Genomic DNA, 18,066 nt, shown 5'->3' with positions numbered 1-18,066 from the left:
AGACAGACAGAGAGATAGATAGATAGATAGACAGACAGACAGACAGACAGACTGACAGACAGACAGACAGAGAGAGAGAGAGACAGAGACAGACAGACAGAGAGAGAGACAGAGACAGACAGACAGACAGACAGATAGATAGATAGATAGATAGATAGATAGATAGAGAACAAAAAATAAAAATAAAAATAAAGAAATTAAGTAAAATTTTGACAGTTGCACATATTTTTCATTTTTGTTGCACATATGTACTTTAATTACACAACTATCATTGTACAGATGATTACTGGACAGTTTTAGATTATTTAGAGGTTTAAATATGATGTATAATATGAACATGTCCTTTGTGAATGTGTTAGTACCTCTTTGGATCTGAGCCGCTGGTCATCCATGTTGACATCCAGAAGGGGGCGCACTCTGCACAGCACCTTCCACCAGCTCCAGCGGGCCACTGCAGTGAGGACTCGCACATTTCTCTGAATACAGCTCACTGCCATCTGCTGAACCTGATCCCAGATCAGCACTCACATTAGACGCTGAATCAGACCCACACTGACACAACTATACACAACATTGTAGCGCTATTACTAAAGGCCATTAAAAGCCGTATTTTACACCTTTCCAAGAATTAAATTTCCCCCCTGAAGTTAATCAAGTAATATTGCAGCAGAGATGTCATCATTTTGTTTGATTGTCCATTTTACTTCCTCTCACTGAACATTAGGTCCCTATAAAGAGAAACATCACTACAGAGAGTCATCTCTGAGCCCATATCCGCAGATCTATAAACATGGGCTGTTCTAGCAGAGGACAAACGAGACTCACCTTCATGCGGCGGTATTTCTGGCGGCCCAGATGACCCAGACAGGACGCTTGAAGCTGCACCAGCCAGCCGCTCAACAACTGATCTCTCTGCTGATCTAAAGACTTCAGGACACCACGCTTCATAAACACCTTCATAAACACACACATCAGAGTGAGAATGACCTGAAAACTTCAGAAGTGAAGGATGAAATAAAACCTGTGTATGTTACAGGTACATCTTGATTATTATAGATAGACAGATAGATAGATAGATGGATGGATGGATGAATGGATGGATGGATGGATGGATGACTGGCTCACCCTGCTCGCTCCTAAAACAATGCTTTTCTTGTCCAAATCCAGATCAATCAATAATTCCTCCACAGCCTGATATAAAGGGATGCAAACACAAACAAACAGAGCTCAGGCCCACTTTTGGAACAGCAGCTCCCTGAATCAATGAGGGCTGTTCAAGCAAAAACTGGCTAATCAATAAACAAGTTAATAAACAGGGAAATAAATAATTTAATCATTTGACATCATTAAAAATAAATGACATTTTAACAGAGGGTAATGAGGTGCGTGTGCGCCATGGTGATTCAGGACGTCCAGACCTTCCTCTCGTCTGGGGTAATGAAGACAGAACCGTATCGCTTCATTATGGGAGCAGAGAGGGCCTGAAAACGACACCGGAAATCACCCAGGGACCTGTGCTCAGGGTAGCCTGCAACACACAGACACAGAGACAGAGCTTGCTGTCTTTGAAAGGACATTTGGTAATTGACAATACAATATGGGACCTGATTTTGGTTTTTACGAGGAGAACTGCTTCATATGTTCAGTATGTTTGAGATGCAGCACACAACCTGAGCAATCAATCATGACTTTACCACAAATGGTTAAAATCTCCAATCTTAAAGAAACAGTTCACCCAAAACTGAAAATGTGTTGAAAATGTCCTCACCCTCAGGCCATCCAAGATCTAGATGGGTTTGTTTCTTCATCAGAAAAGATTTGGAGAAATGTAGCATTACATCACTTGCTCACCAATGGATCCTCTGCAGTGAATGGGTGCCGTCAGAATGAGAGTCCAAACAGCTGATAAAAACATCACAATAATCCACACCACTCCAGTCCATCAATTAACATCTTGTGAAGAGAAAAGCTTCATTTTTGTAAGAATCAAATCCATCATTTACATGTTTTTAACTTTAAATCATAATGGATTCCCTAATCTACAATATTGCTTTCTTCAGTGAAAAGTCGTCTCATCTGAATCAGAAGAGAAATATGCACAGATTAAGCACTGTTTAGTAAAAGCGAAAACCAAGCTGCAATACAGTTCTAAACAAATACATCAGTGGATTTTGATGTGAGAGGACAACAGTGGATGGACTTTTTCACTGGAGGAAGACTCATATTTTTTTATGGACTTGTATTTTGGAGTTTTAAAGCTAAACACGCCTTAATGATGAATTTGTTTCTTATAAACATGCAGCTTTTCTCTTCACAATATGTTAATTGATGGGCTGGAGTAATGCGGATTACTTGTGGATTATTGTTATGTTTTTATCAGCTGTTTGGACTCTCATTCTGACGGCACCCATTCACTGGGTGCTAGCTGCTGAATTTCTCCAAATCTGTTCTGACGAAAAAACAAACTCATCTGCATCTTGGAAGGCCTGGGGGTGAGTAACTTCTCAGCAAACAAACAGATATAGAGATACTTGCAACTAATTGGCTTTAATGAAGTACAACAGAAGTCATTAGAGTCTCATACATGATAAGAAACAAACATGCATGAGTGTGTGTGTGTGTGTGTGACCTGTTCGGTACAGCTGCAGTGCCGGCAGCAGGTGTGTGGAGTGCAGCTGTACACGCAGTGCTGGGACATCAAAGCCACAGCCATCTGTCTTCACACTCAAACACTGCAGGAAGACCGGCCGCGCTCGCCGAATCAGATTCACCAGAGCATCCTGCTCAGAGAGAGAGAGTCACGGAAAGAGTCAAGAGGATTTACAGACAAAAGGCAGATGGAAACGGCTGGCTCATTTGTTTCTCACCGCCTGCAGTTTGACGGCGATGCACTGCGAATGTCTCCTGAGGGCCGCCATCCCACCGCTCAGAGTCTTCCGCACCGTGCCGCATCTCTCCAGAGAGCGCTGCGAGCCGCCCTCCACACCTCCCAAACCCCGGCACAGAGGCGGCACGGACGCCCGCCCACTGAACAGGGCCTTCACCGCTCCACTAAGAAGGGGAACAAGAGGGAGAAGGAGAAGAGAATTAGGGAGTTGTTAGTATGAACCCACATCCGTTTGACTTCATAATTCGGTTTGTTTTTAATTGGTTAGGAAGCATTTTTTTCAAGTTCATGTGCACTCCAGTGAGGTTTACAAATGGTATGAAAGCCATGTGGCATGTTTAGTACACATGAACTACAGTACTGATGATATAAAAGTCATTAGTATTAATAAAAATTTAATTTACTGACATCTCTCCATTATATCAATAAAAGTGGCAAAAAAAGCATGTGGTGCCATGAAAAAAACACATATAGTATTTCCAGACATAGCTTAAAAGCGTAGAAAAATGGCAATAATTAATGAAATTAAACATTTATAAAATTAAATAAATTTAAAACAATTAAATTAAACAATTACATTTTTTTTTTTCAAATTAACGTCTATTCCGTATTATAACGTTACACATAACCTACTACAGTACTGATAACGTAAAAGTCATTAATATTAATAAAATGTTGATTTCCTGTTACCTCTCTATTATTAAAAATCAATAAAATTGCCAAAGAAATAGTATATGGTGCCAGATATGGCATCACTAGATATAGTTTAGAGAACAAATATCAAAATGCTTGTTATACAGTAAATATTTTTAATTTTATTTTCATCTTAATTTAAGTTTTTTTAAACAATTAGATTAAACAATTGAATGTCTTTCAAGTTAAATGAGTTTTAAATCATCTCTAGATATAGTTTGCAGAACAAAAAGCAAAATGGTAGAATTTATAAATATGGGTGGTCATTTTTTTAAATGTAATGTATGTAATACAATTCAATGTCATGTTATTTAATTATAAAGTTTCTAAGGACACTTTCATACTAGAGGTTTTGCTCAAATAAACATCTGAATATTGAACTTTGCAAATTAAAATGCGAAAAAAAAGTTAGTTATATATTAATTATAAATATAGGTGGTAATATGTATTTTATTTAATTTTATAATTTTATTTTCATTTAAAAATTAGTTGTTGTTTTTTTTAAATTATACAATTAAACAATATAATTAGTTTTAAGTTCATGTGCACTCCAGTGTGGTTTCCAGCTGTTATGAAAGCAATCTGGCATGGTTTGTACACATAAACTACAACAGTATTAATGTTGTATGCTGCATTTCTACAGAGGAACTGTGTTTAGTGAGCAGCATGAATTCTTTTCATCGCTTGCTATGCATTTTTAGTACAACTAAAAAAGAACAAAAATGGAAATCAAACAAGCACTTTTTTCTAAAAGTTGTCGACACCAAGCTCATGGTAGCCCTCACACTGATGCCGTCTGTATTCACACTTGTCTTTATTGCGGCACGTTTGCGTCATCAGCGTGAATACCATTGTGAGCACTAGCAGCAGATGTTTATCCCTGTTGCTAGGTAACAGTTCAGAAGGACAAGACACCAGTTTCACTGTGATTTTGAATTGGATTTATCACCAAAACTGAACACGCACAGCATTTGCGTTTGTCTTCTGTAGACGTAGCGCAAAAGATGGGTAGAATGTGAGATGCTTTCCAACAGCAATTTATTCAGTGACAAGCAGCTATGAGAAATGCATTATACTATATTAAATGAGATGTGGAAGAATGCAAAAATGCTGATTATATGTCATAAATGTCACTTCTGTGGTTAAGGATGGACTGTTGTCACACTAATTCACATGAACCAAACACCAGATGATAAAATAAAAAAAAATAAAAAAATATTAATAAAAATAAAATATTTTTATTTTATTTTATTTCATTTTCTGAAATAAAACGTATTATATAACCTTTTATTTTCTAATATATTTTCTAATATATATTTTATTATATATATTAGTTCACATGAACCAAACATATTCAATATTTTAATATAAGTAATATTTTAATAATACTCATGAATAATGTTAAATTATCAATAACTTTCAGAAATACCTTTAACATTTTATTTTAATTTTGCAAGATTAAATATTCAGAATTGTATTGAGGAAAAGCCCTTGTATGCAAGCACTTTTAGAAGTCAACCATACAGCACTGAATAAAATAAAATAAAATAAAAACTTGAACATTTTATTTTAATTTGCAAGATCCAATATTAAGAATTTTATTTGAGGAAAAGCTCTTGTGCATCAAGGAAAAGCTCAACAGTGCAAACAAAACAAAACAAAACAACAAAACAACACAAAACAAAAAACAAAAAACAAAACAAAACAACACAACACAACACAAAACAAACAAACAAAAAAAAATCACACATATTTATAACATCTACATGTATTTCCTTATGTTTTACTACCATTTTTGGTATTTGTTCTATAAATTATTTATAAATATCATACCTGCTATTTTTCTTGGCACCTTTATATAAAATTGGAGAGATTAATGAAAATTTTAATATTATATTATATTTATATTTAATATTATAATGAATATTTTAGTAATACTAATGAATAGTAAACAATTTATTTAAAATTGAATTGGCAAAGTTCAATATTCAGAATATTATCTACTAGAGGTCATCTACAGCAGTGTAAACGTCTGTGATCATCTGCAGTCTCTTACATTGAGGAGTTCTGCAGGAGGGAACTGGCGTTAAGGACAGAGGGGTTGTTCTGGACCTGACCGAACCAGCCTGAGAGATCATAGCGGACTGGATCTGAACCCATCAGGTGAGCGATCTCACACTGCAGAGGCTGCTCGCACTGGCGCACTGAGGAGCAAGCGAGCAGAAAGATGAGACCTGAGGAAACATCTCAAAAAACATGAAAGCAGCAGGTCAGGATCAGGCTGGAGCACCTGTGCCGCTGAAGAACTGACACACTCTTTCCAGAACTGTGCTCTCGGTGGAGCCCGGAGTGACCATCTCTTCATCCAGAACCCACAGGAGACCTCGAGAGTCGCCTTCTGGTCCTCGAACCTGAGAACGCACACTGTGAAACTACACGCGTGACTGACGAGTGTAAGGAGTGTGCTGAGGATCGGTGAGTGATACCTGCACTCCAGGCTGGTCAACAGCACACAACACCTCTGACGGGCTCGTCTCAGGGGCTGTGAAATCGACAGCTACTCCCTCCTGTGAAAATTACTCAGAAACTTAATAATGATCTGAAATTAAAAATGTCATTTCTTGTCATCTCTCCACTATTGCATCAAATAAAGAGGCCAAAAAAGTTGCATAAGAAAAAAGTTTTTAGATATAGTTGACCAAACAACAAAATGACAGTAAAGCATGCAGAAATGAAAGAGATATAAATATGCATAGGAATGTTATATTAATTATTATTTTATATATTAATTTATTCATTACATTATTATTTTGTATTATTTTTTAAATAAAGTAATAAATCAAACTTATTTAAAGTTCAATTTAATTATATTAATCACATTCAATATTTTATATTAATAGTCAATATTTGTTTGAGGTTGTGAATAAAATTGCCAAAAAAGCAATATTTCGTGCCATGAAAATTAGGTATTTTTAGATTTAATTTACTGACTAAATAGAAAAATGGCAGTACAGAAATAAAAGTTATAAAGTATGGACAGGAATGTCATTTTATATATTATTTTGTATCATTATATTATTTATTTAATGAAATTAAATTAAATCAGCAAGGTTCATACTCAATGTTTCTTCACAGTTGTCAATAACAAAAATCATGACCATGTTTTGGAGGTTGTCAATAAAAATGCCCCCCCCACAAAACCCCCCAAAAATATTAATTATGTGGTGCCATAAAAAATGACAGATATGGTATTTTTACATCGAGTTCATTGAACAAATAGTAAAATGGCAGTCTAACACACAGAAATAGAAGTTATAAATATATATAGGAATGATACTTTACTTTCAATTCAATTCAATTCAATTCAATTAATAATAACAATTGTTTGAGATTGTCAACAACAAACATCCAATATTTGTTTGCGATTGTCAGATAACATTTTTAGAGAGTTTATTGACCAAATAACAACATGTCAGTAAAACATACAGAAATGATAAATATTATTATTTATACATTATTTAATATATTACTTTTTAAACAAAATTCAATTTAAATGAAATCAGCAAGGTTCATATTCACATGTAATATTTTTTGAGACATAACACTAGAACATCTAACGTATCTCTGTAGTGGTTTGGGACGGTGTGTGTACCTGTGTGTATCTCTCCAGCGTGTGTGTGAATGTGTGGCTGAAGTAATGCTCCAGCAGCCTCTCCTGTAAGTAATTGTGACAGAGCTCAGAGAAGCCGGCGGCCCGGTCGTCACCGCTGTGTCTGGGGTTCCTCAGGCCCGGAGTGTCCACCACGATCACAGAGGCCAGCGTCAGCTGCTGAGAGTGCAGTGCTCTGGAGAGAGAACCAGAGAAAGCCTGGGAAACACTGCTAGATCACTCAAGAGAGATATAACTATCACTGAACAGTGTGTTTACCTGTTGATGAGGGACACAATAGAGGTGAAGAGCTCCTCATACAGACCAGCTGCCATCCCTTCTACACACTGAGCGGCACTCAGTCTCGGACCTGAAACACACACACAGTTGACATATTTTCCTTTTTAGGAAATCCTTAATTAAATAGAGCTTGTGTATGATTTTGCTAACTTTTGAATTATTAAGATTTTTTTAGAGATGTTTTTAAAAGAAGTTTCTTTTGCTCACCAAGGCTGTATTTATTTGATCAAAATACAATAAAAACAGTGATATTGTGAAATATTATTACAATTTCAAATCACTGTTTTCTATTTGAATATATTTTAAAAGGTAATTTATTTCTGTGATGCAAAGCTGAATTTTCAGCATCATTAGTGTCACATGATCCTTCAGAAATCATTCTAATATACGGATTTGCTGCTCAAGAAACATTTCATATTATTAACAATGTTGAAAACAGTTGTGTTCCTTCATATTTTTGTGGAAACAGTGATACATTACCAACTAAAAGTTTGGAAGTTTGGGCTAAGAGAGATTAAAAAAAGGAAAGAAAAGAAAGAAAAAATGAATACTTTTATTCAGCAGTGATGCATTAATTTGATCAAAAGTGACAGTAAAGACATTTATAATGTTACAAAGATTTATTTAAAATAAATGCTGTTCTTTTGAACTTTCTATTCATTTAGGAATGCTGAAAAAATGTATCACATTTCCACAAAAATGTTAAGCAGCAAAAAACAACAACAAAAACACCTGAAATTTTTTTTAATAGTAGTGTATCCCAGAATTAGAAAGAAAAATATGACTACATATTAAATAATACATATACATTTATATAATTAGTTTTTATATTATAAAACAGAAGCAACATTATTGGTTCTAACTTGGTTTTAATATGTGGCTTCCAGAAATAATTGTTTCTAACTGATCACCATTCTGTGGTCAAATATCTTTTTATAATGATGCTAAACTGCTTAAAGGAACACTCCACTATTTTTGAAAATAGGCTCATTTTCCAACTCCCCTAGAGTTAAACAGTTGAGTTTTACCGTTTTCGAATCCATTCAGCCGATCTCCGGGTCTAGCGGTAGCATTTTTAGCTGCAGCTTAGCATAGATCATTGAATCTGATTAGACCGTTAGCATCTCGCTCAAAAACGACCAAAGAGATTAGATATTTTTCCTATTTAAAACTTGATTCTTCTGTAGTTACATCGTGTACTAAGACCGACGGAAAATGAAAAGTTGCGATTTTCTAGGCTGATATGGCTAGGAACTATTCTCTCATTCCGGCGTAATAATCAAGGAACTTTGCTGCCATACCACGTCATTTTTGAGCGAGATGCTAACGGCCTAATCAGATTCAATGATCTATGCTATGCTACAGCTAAAAGTGCTACCGCCAGACCCGGAGATCGGCTGAATGGATTCGAAAACGGTAAAACTCAACTGTTTAACTCTAGGGGAGTTGGAAAATGAGCCTATTTTCAAAAATAGTGGAGTGTTCCTTTAATAGCCCCAGCCCTCATCAACTGAATAATAAAAATGTCATAAGAACAATATTTAATTGATTTGGTAAATATCCAAATAATAAGTGTCCAGTACATTCTCTCTAGTTCCTCTCTACACATTTTAGCTGAGATCTTCTCAGATTCTGGTGGGTTTAACAGAGTTCAGTGTGTATTTCTGACCGTCCTCTGGTTCCTCTGCGGTGCGGCGCTCTCTGACGCCTCCGGTGGCTCTCTGCAGTAACTGCCTCAGGTGGTGTTTGAAGACGGCAGTGTGGAGCTCCTCTCCCTCACAACCCAGGATGGCGCTGGCCGTCTGCGCGCTGTCAAAACTCATAAACTGCTTACGACCCACTGAAGCCGCGCAAGAACAGAAAAACAGAGTAAAGACTCACCTAATACTTTTCGCTTGACAAAATACAGCCGCAAGTCTTGTCCTGATTTACCCTTGCATGTTCCTGCGACGCCGAGATGGTAGATTCCTGCCAAAACATGCCAAATGGCCTTCTGCTCATCCGCTGAGAATCCTAAAGTGTTCATGGCGGCCAGTAGCTTCCCAAAACCCACTGAAGCTCTCTGCTTTTCATCCACCTGAAGAGAAGGATGAAAAACCAGCTTTATTAAAACGTATTAAAGAAAAGTTGACGTCAGAACACACATCTGCAAGACACTTTGAGCCTTGGTGCTCAGGTTCAAGTCCAGTCTGTCTAATTTCTGTTGTATTATATCAATAATAGTGCCAAAAACGAAAAACAAATGATACATTATTTAGTTATTAAATATTAAAATCAAGTTTATTTGTATAGCGCTTTTCACAATACAAATTTTTAAAGGTTTTAATATCTTAAGTCACATTTAGCAGATTAGAGCTGGCCGATAATATAGTTGACATTTTGCAAAAATATAAACAATCAAGAAGTTGAGATTTGCTATGTTTTATATATTGCTTTATGTTAGTATACTGGGGGAAGTCGTGGCCTAATGGTTAGAGAGTTGGACTCATAACCCAAAAGTTGTGGGTTCGAGCCTCGTACCGGCAGGGATTGTAGGTGGGGGGAGTGAATGTACAGTGCTCTCTCCTACCTTCAATAGCACGACTGAGGTGCCCTCGAGCAAGGCACCGAACCCCCAACTACTCCCCGGGCGCCGCAGCAAAAAAATGGCTGCCCACTGCTCCGGGTGTGTGTTCACGGTGTGTGTGTGTGTGTTCACTGCTGTGTGAATACTTGGCCACATGTCACGTCACTTGTTACTGTATGTATGTAGATAAAATTGGATGTAGATCCAACTTTTAATATATTGTTGGGCAGCAATGTAAACAATTATAATTTTTAGTTGAACTAAAAACATAAATTTAATAATACTAATAAAAATAACTTTTTTATATATAGCACCTTTAAAAGTAACTTATCGATTTAATTTCATTTACATTTAATTTAAATCGAGTTACATTTAATTTGATCATTTAATTGAAACTGAGTTACTTAATGTAATTCAGTTTAAACTGAATCTTAATTTAAATTAATTTATGCTTTTTTTCTCTTTATTGGATGGAATTGTGGGTAGATGTGGAGAGAAGAGGATCAGGAAATGTTGCAAGCCAGACATAAACGTTTGTTTCCCACATGTGCACCAAAGCTTAACATGTCAGAGCAGATGCACTAATCATGTTAATCTAAACATTTACTTTGTTTACCCTTATATTTTTTGGTTTTGCTTTTCTTAAACAGTTCATACCTTGGTTGGGCATGAAATTCCAAATGAGTTGTGTTCCTTTAACTGGTGCAGCTGCAGTTCAGTCCTGTGATTAGAAAACAAGACAGTTACACTCAAATTTAAACAGGAAATGACATCAGACAAGATCCTGCCCCCCCCAAGCTCTCTGGAGCTTTTGTTTTAAGGCAAAGCTATGAAAAGAGCAGGTGTTCTGCCAAAGCGGCGTTCGCTAAAGAGCTTGTGTGTGCCTCTGAGGGGAAACCGAATCCAAAAACAAACCCCTAACAATAGGGTGAATGATCTGGGGTTTAATGATGGGTAACTTTGTGTTTGCCATCTAATAACGCTGCACTCAGGCTTGTGAGGACAGAAGCCAGGAAACCAGAAAGAGGCTTCACAATACAAGAAGCAAATGCTACCGAGTGTGACCGCAGAGAGCTCCAGGGACCCAACTGACCTCATGTCTGTGCTGAGGCCTGCGAGCATCTGGGAGAAAACCAGGAAGTTACTCTCTCCCTCCGGCCTCTGACACACCCTCCATTTCTCCAGCAGCATAGTCTGAACCAGAGAGAGGAAACATTAGTTAGAATAGATGGACTAGACAGACAAATGGATGGATGGACAGACAGACAGACAGATAGATAGACAGATAGATAGATAGATAGATAGATAGATAGATAGATAGATAGATAGATAGATAGACAGATAGACTGATCTCACGTGACATTGCTGTGCTACGTGGACATGAAAACGTATAGTTTGCATGGGTTTTTAAGCATGACGGTTTAAAAACAAGTGATTTTAAGCCATTGAAATGCAATCAGCAGCGAAATATGACTAATTTCACTGTATGTGCGAGCCGCCTGAGAGACTGTTTCTGAATGCTGTCAAAAAGGTGCGCGCACATGAAGACGGTGCTCATAGTGCTGCTTTATAGGCCTTGAACGGTTAAATACACACACTTGTATGTGTCAAAATGCCCGTTTTTGCAAGTATCCGCGTAAACACAGTAACTTAGATCTTAAGTGACAGCAAACAGCCAAGAAAGAAAACACGTGTAACAGTATATTGAATCCGGGCAGGTCTTAAAGTGACAGCAGTCTAATCTTCCTGCTGTCTGTCATTCATGTTAATCAAACAACAAAAGAGAGAAAATCTCTCGCTGCTCTTTGACTAAATCACTTTTGTAACTTTAATAAGAAGAAATATATAGTATATTTAATTTACACATGAAGAAAATGCAGTGTTTTTATACATTTGATTACTTTATACAATGTATGTAGCATCTCTTATTTATTTGTTCTACTGTAGTTATTTGTCCTATTGATTGCAATTAGTTTCTTACTCTTTTTTTTAATCGCTGACTGTTTACTTGTCTTCAGTGAGCTTGAGTTTGTTTGTTTTTTTAAGAATTATGACATTTATAGGGTATCAACAATTTTGATATCATAAAAGACCTTATTTAAAGCAAAAATATATATATCGTGATATATCGTTACTGACACATAAAATTGCTCATATCGTGATATAAGATTGTGATCATATTACCCACCCCTAACTAACAAACAAACAAACAAACAAAAAGACAGAGAGACAGATAGATAGATCGATAGATAGATAGATAGATGTACGAGCAGATGGATAGACAGACAGACAGATGAACAGATGGACAGATCGGAGCACCTGCAGATGTGCAGCAGCAGCGAGTCCGGCGTGGTTAAAGTCCAGTGAGAGCACCATAGCGAATCGAGTCGAGGCCTCGCTGTGAGACGAGCTCACACATCCGAACGAGCGCAGCACTGTAAACACTGCCTGGAGCCGCTCTACTGCAGTTACACACACAAATCATGTCTCACAACCTGTGACAATGGACAAACACCACTAAACAGCCTCTAAACTGCTGCTATAGAGTTTCACCTATCACTTAACGTCAGCAGAAGCAGATTCACACAGATTCAGTGGAGCGAAACACGTCACACTTGTAATTACAGGATAGGAGCCTGTAACCACCAGAGGCTCCAATGAGTCAATTCAACCAGTGTGCAAATTCACGTTCGAGAGCTTTTGTTTTCTGTCGTTCTATAGCTTTGGGTTACAAACACAGAAGTGGATGCACTCACAGGTAAGGCTTCCTCCCGCAGTTCCCGCTTGTTTCAGCAGCTCCTGGGAAAATGACTGACAGGAAGTGGTCTTCCCTGTGCCACTGCGGCCCAAAGCCACCAGCGTCTGGTCCCTCCGCTGACCCACCATGGACACGTACACCCTCCTCACCAGAGCCTGCAGTGGGCCAGGAGCCTCCCAGGACTCCCAGCGTCTGCTCCGAAGCCCCTGAAGCAAAACACATTTCAAAAAGCTAATTCACACCCTCACAAAAAAGTTCTGTGGTGGGATCAAAGTCTTCATCTTGAAATTACAGCATTCTGAGTAATAAAGTATTTTTTATGTTACATACATACATGCCTTAATAAAAAAATAAAAATTCAGCAACTGAACTGAATTTAAAATGCATTTATTTATTATTTAAACATTTTTTTTTAATAAAAGTTAATTAAATAAATAAAAAAAGTAAAGAAAATAAATGTATATATAACAATAGCCTACCACTGATATTAATAAATACATAATATAATATAACCTATATATTTTAACAATGCACAGTATATTATATAAATATTATAATATTTCATAATTTATGGACAATGACTGGTACAAATACCTCAATGTACAAATACCTTGATAGAAATTCAGCAACTGAACTGAATTTTAAAAGGCATTCTCAATTCATTTCTAAATAGTCCAAACCCTGATGGTATTATAACCACACACAAAAAGACACACACACACACACACACACACACACAGAAATGCTATGGTACTTTTTTTTAATTTTTATAAGCAAACTAATTTAGTCTATACATTTGCTGACTAATGTGCAACTAATGTGCTGTATGTAACTACTCTAACTAATGTCAAACTACATGTGTGATCATACAGGTCTCATTGATGGTTTTGTAAATACACTGCTCTTACCTTGCCTGGCGAGGACAGTGGAGGCCACAGAGCCAGTAGATTGGGCCCAGCGTGAGTCAAGGGTAGATGTCCTTTAGCTCGACTGGTCAGAGTGTGAAGGACGCTCGACTCGTTCACGCTCACGAGGTCACTCAAGTCCTCACACAGGTCCAGCTCAGGTGGGTTCAGCTGAACACAGCCACCAAGAAAAGTCAACACTAGTCACGTACATCAGGAGGATGACTTAAGTAGGGGAGTAAACTGACTGTACACACATCCATGTGTACCGAACAAATACAGTGTCATGCCAACCACTGCATGCGCCGAGCTTAATTTGAAACTCCTAGTTTTAGACATTGTTACTTTTGATAAGAACAAAGTCTCATATTTCAGATTCTGTCCATTTTATTATGAAATTCAAACAATAAATGCCGTTTTGACGCTCTCTGATGTGGCATGAGAGATCGCTGTATTGGCGCCTCAGTTCAAATGGCAGCGCGGGTGAACACGATCATCCCTTTCTCTTTACTCTCAAGTTTTAAAATGAAATAAACGTGAATGAACCTCGGAAGGTATGTTGAAAGAAACAGTACAACTAACTGAAATGTATCATGTCTTAAGTGATCGCTCATTCAGTGTTTCAACCGCAGAAAAACGTCAATAAAACAGCTTGTAAACAAAGTGTCATATAGCATTACATTTACCTTAGGAAAGTCATTCATTTTCAACAGCTCGTTAGTTCACTAAAGAAATAAAGTCTAGAGAAGAGCATTTCACTAAATATAATTTATTTAATACACGAGTTTCACAATTTGAGTTGAATTACTGAAATAAATGAACTTTTCCACGACATTCAAATTTATTTAGATGCACCTGTATATTAGCCTATATTTCACTTAACCTGTTAGTGATGCCTTAATTATTTAATACAGATGTTTAAGTAAATCTGCCATACATTTTGTAATTAGATTTAAGGTCCTTGCACACCGAGTCATCCTTTCCTATCAAAATGCTTGCTACGGATGCGAAAACGCAGAAAATCGAACCTGATCCCAATATTTTTATGATGGCCGAAAGTTTCGGAGGCACTGTGTAAATGTGATTGACACAACGTGAGGTCGTATTTATTTTTTAATGTGCGAAAATTTCGGACTCAGTGTGCAATGACCTTTAGATGTTAATGTAAAAACAGCTTAATGTGCAATTTACATATTTGAATAAAAATTTTATTATTTTAGTGTTTATTATTATATCTAAAATAGCATTTGAATTTAATAGTTCGGGATCTGTAGTTCATTGTAATTGTATTATAGTAATGTGCACGTAATAGGGCTTCCTATATAGTTTTCAAGCATTAGCTGAGGTAGATTTTTTTTATCCTTAAGAAAATTGTGACTATAATTGAATTTAAAGAGAGCAGTAATTTGTTCAGTAAACCACTGTTTAAGTGGTTAAGTTAAAGTTAAGTTAATCAAAGTTACGCCTTCTTTCTTTGCGTGAACATTTGGGCGGTGTTATGCAAATCTTCCCACATCGTGACGTAGATATGTGGGGGCGTGTTAGAACGAGCCGTTTTAGGAGGGCGTGGACGAGTCTTAACTTTTATAAAGAATATCTCTTTGGGTTTGAGACTTCAGTCTTTGCAACTTTAGGGATCTTATCTATTCACGAACAGCTTGTAACACTCCAAAGAGAAAAGAAAACTTGAAATCGCATCATATGACCCCTTTAATTAAAATGAAAAAGAAGTAATTTGATGTTTTTTTCCCATACTGAACATTATGTCAAAACTGAGGTATGTACCGAACCATCATGTTTGTGTACCGTTACACCCCTAGTTAATAGCGTTGAATAGTTCACCTTTTCAATCTCATACTGGGAAACGTCATGGACAGATCCATCAGAGTCCAGTCGAACCCTCACCCTGCCATCAGGGAGTTCCGGTGTGCCTTCGTCCGGCTTTAGCTGAGTGGCTGAGACAAATCAGAGGCCAGGCAGGTCAAAGGTCACTGTAAAACTCAATGTAAATCCAATATTTTGTGTACAAGGTTGTGACATCTGAAAACCAGTGGCTTTGGCCACATCAAACTTGGTGCAACAACTCATATGAACTATTTTATTGGCGCTTTTGTTCTTTTTAGAGCCTGACAGCTTTTGGTTCATGAAGATACTGTTGAAGTGCTGTGTGATGTATGCAGTAATCTTTGAATCTTGTAACATGGCAGCCTCGGCGCGTAGATTTAGCGAGACTATGAGCCTGATAAGATAAGAACACTAAACCCATTCATCACTAAACTGAAGCAATGCAATAGCTAACGGCACCATAGATCCGATCAGCAAAAAGATTAGCCTCTGAGCCCTTTCCGATCTTTTCATGCAAAGAGAATCTTGCACCAGAAGAGATATATTTTAAGCAATATGAAGTTAAAATGCGGGAGCAAGAGCTGACACTGAAAGCAATGCGGTGGCTTTTACATAGTATGAAAACACTGACTTCTGGGATAGTACCAAAAATAATAATAAGGCCACATGTAAATAGCATCCTCTAAAACAACAAGCTAATAATAACCTGTAACTCAACACTACAGAAGAGCTGGTCTAGTGTTCAGACATGACTTAGTAAAATTCAGGAATGATAAACCAGATCAACAACTACAAAAAATACCAAACAATGTGTCATTAACAACAGATTTTGTTCTCTTAAATGTCAGGTGGACACTCAAGCACAGGTGTAAGAGGTGACTAACCGAGTGTATAACCGTCTTTGTGAGCATACCACACTTTGCCAGCTTCATACCACACATCCCTCTGCAGAGAGAAAGAGAAAGAGAAAACAGTAAGTTAAAAGTAATGTAAAAAAAATTTTTACAGCAATAATACAAAATATTATTAAAGTGAGTACCAGCAATCTCATAGTATAACCCATTTCTGCTGGGAGAGAAAATTTTAAAATAAAATATAACCAAAATAAAATCTAGTTTTGATTTTATGAATATTAAGCTGACTTGCATATCAGAGTAATAAATAAAATAGGTGAGAAAGTTTAGAGTAAGAAAAAAAACCTCAACATTTTGTGACAATTGAGATAAAGTCACTGTGAAATATTAAGTCACATTGTGATACAAAGTCACAATTATGTGAAAGTCTCAGTTGGTGTCAATTATAAGTCAGTTATATTAATAAACTTATTATTTGTTAAATTATTTTTTAATTATTAGATCCCTAGAACATCACAAAATGTTTTTAGCTTTACAAAAACTTGACTATGGTCAGAAATTTTCCAAAATTTGACTAAAACAATCACTTTTGGTGAAGGTGAAGGTGCTAGAGACACATGTAAAGCATCATGCTAATAGCAGTGATGTGTTTAGTGTATTTATAATGTTCCACCTACCACTGGAACCTTGGGCTTCTCTCTTACGGGGGTTACAGTGATCTGACACTCAGGCTCTTGCACTTCCTGTTTCAGGGGTTTAACTTCCTGTTGCACCTTTACTTCTTCTTTCTTCACTTCTTTTTCCAGTGGTGGTGCTGGAGATTTCGCTGTCTCTGTCCTGGGGCTGACCTCTGGAGTGGTAGGCTTTGAGCCGGTTTTTGGATTTTTTGGGTCGGGTGACATTATCCTTCTGGGGGAGGACGTTTTCTTCTCTGTCAATGCGGTGTGGCGGCCACGTTCCCCGTTCACCAGCTGCTCCGTTCGAAGCGCCATCTCCGCTTCCAGTATCGGTGGAGTTTGGTCGGGAAGTAAGAAGTTCTGGACCAGGTTGTCGCTGAGTTTCCTGGGCTGTGAGGGGCGTTTAAAACACAAGAAGCTTGATGTAAGTCATCTTCATATCAAAACAAGCTCACACATGCTGGTAAAGCCAACTAAAGCCAGCTCATAATGGTGAGTTAATAAATGATAACAGTCAGTGGCATCAATTATTTGAAAGAAACTTCTTTAGAAAGAAGTTAAGACATTTCATACGATTCTAAGAGGTTCGTAAGAATGTTCCCAACTGCAATAATTGAAAAGTTTGCAAATATTTTCTTAAGAACGTTTTTTTATCTAAATAAAGAAGCCAAGGCATTTCTTAAGATAAATTCTAAGTTCGTAAGAATGTTTCTGAGTGTAATTTTTGAAAAATTCGCTACTATTTTAAGAACATATTTTCTTTTCTTAAGAAAGAAGTTAAAGGGGTCATATGATGCTTTTTAAATTTTTCCTTTCTCTTTAGAGTGTTACAAGCTCTTGGTGCATAAAGAAGATCTGTAAAGTTGCAAAGACTAAAGTCTCAAATCCAAAGAGATATTCTTTATAAAAGTTAAGAGTCAGCCACACCTACC

At 37.0% G+C, this 18,066-nt stretch overlaps 1 protein-coding gene across 1 annotated transcript in view; it reads right to left on the bottom strand.

The window, feature by feature from the left end:
* Positions 1-18,066, bottom strand: part of LOC107689843 (unconventional myosin-XVIIIb-like) — a gene marked incomplete at its 3' end in the record, with an annotated part of 54,938 nt that overhangs the window by 28,608 nt on the left and 8,264 nt on the right. The window contains exons 4-24 of the mRNA XM_016488010.1: positions 17,135-17,524; positions 16,488-16,548; positions 15,601-15,713; positions 13,762-13,929; positions 12,852-13,059; positions 12,415-12,557; positions 11,189-11,289; positions 10,753-10,816; positions 9,462-9,606; positions 9,199-9,369; positions 7,509-7,599; positions 7,233-7,425; positions 6,067-6,147; positions 5,871-5,991; positions 5,637-5,784; positions 2,868-3,051; positions 2,630-2,780; positions 1,419-1,528; positions 1,126-1,191; positions 826-954; positions 363-506 (exon numbers count right to left, since the gene is read on the bottom strand). Coding sequence (XP_016343496.1) covers positions 363-506; positions 826-954; positions 1,126-1,191; positions 1,419-1,528; positions 2,630-2,780; positions 2,868-3,051; positions 5,637-5,784; positions 5,871-5,991; positions 6,067-6,147; positions 7,233-7,425; positions 7,509-7,599; positions 9,199-9,369; positions 9,462-9,606; positions 10,753-10,816; positions 11,189-11,289; positions 12,415-12,557; positions 12,852-13,059; positions 13,762-13,929; positions 15,601-15,713; positions 16,488-16,548; positions 17,135-17,524 — 2,982 coding nt within the window. The remainder of the gene's footprint in view (positions 1-362; positions 507-825; positions 955-1,125; positions 1,192-1,418; positions 1,529-2,629; positions 2,781-2,867; positions 3,052-5,636; positions 5,785-5,870; positions 5,992-6,066; positions 6,148-7,232; positions 7,426-7,508; positions 7,600-9,198; positions 9,370-9,461; positions 9,607-10,752; positions 10,817-11,188; positions 11,290-12,414; positions 12,558-12,851; positions 13,060-13,761; positions 13,930-15,600; positions 15,714-16,487; positions 16,549-17,134; positions 17,525-18,066) is intronic.

The sequence above is a fragment of the Sinocyclocheilus anshuiensis genome, unplaced genomic scaffold (assembly GCF_001515605.1).
Source record: "Sinocyclocheilus anshuiensis isolate Anshui unplaced genomic scaffold, SAMN03320099.WGS_v1.1 scaffold393, whole genome shotgun sequence".
NCBI classification, from domain to species: Eukaryota; Metazoa; Chordata; class Actinopteri; order Cypriniformes; family Cyprinidae; genus Sinocyclocheilus; species Sinocyclocheilus anshuiensis.
This window is presented reverse-complemented; position numbering and strand designations above follow the sequence as displayed.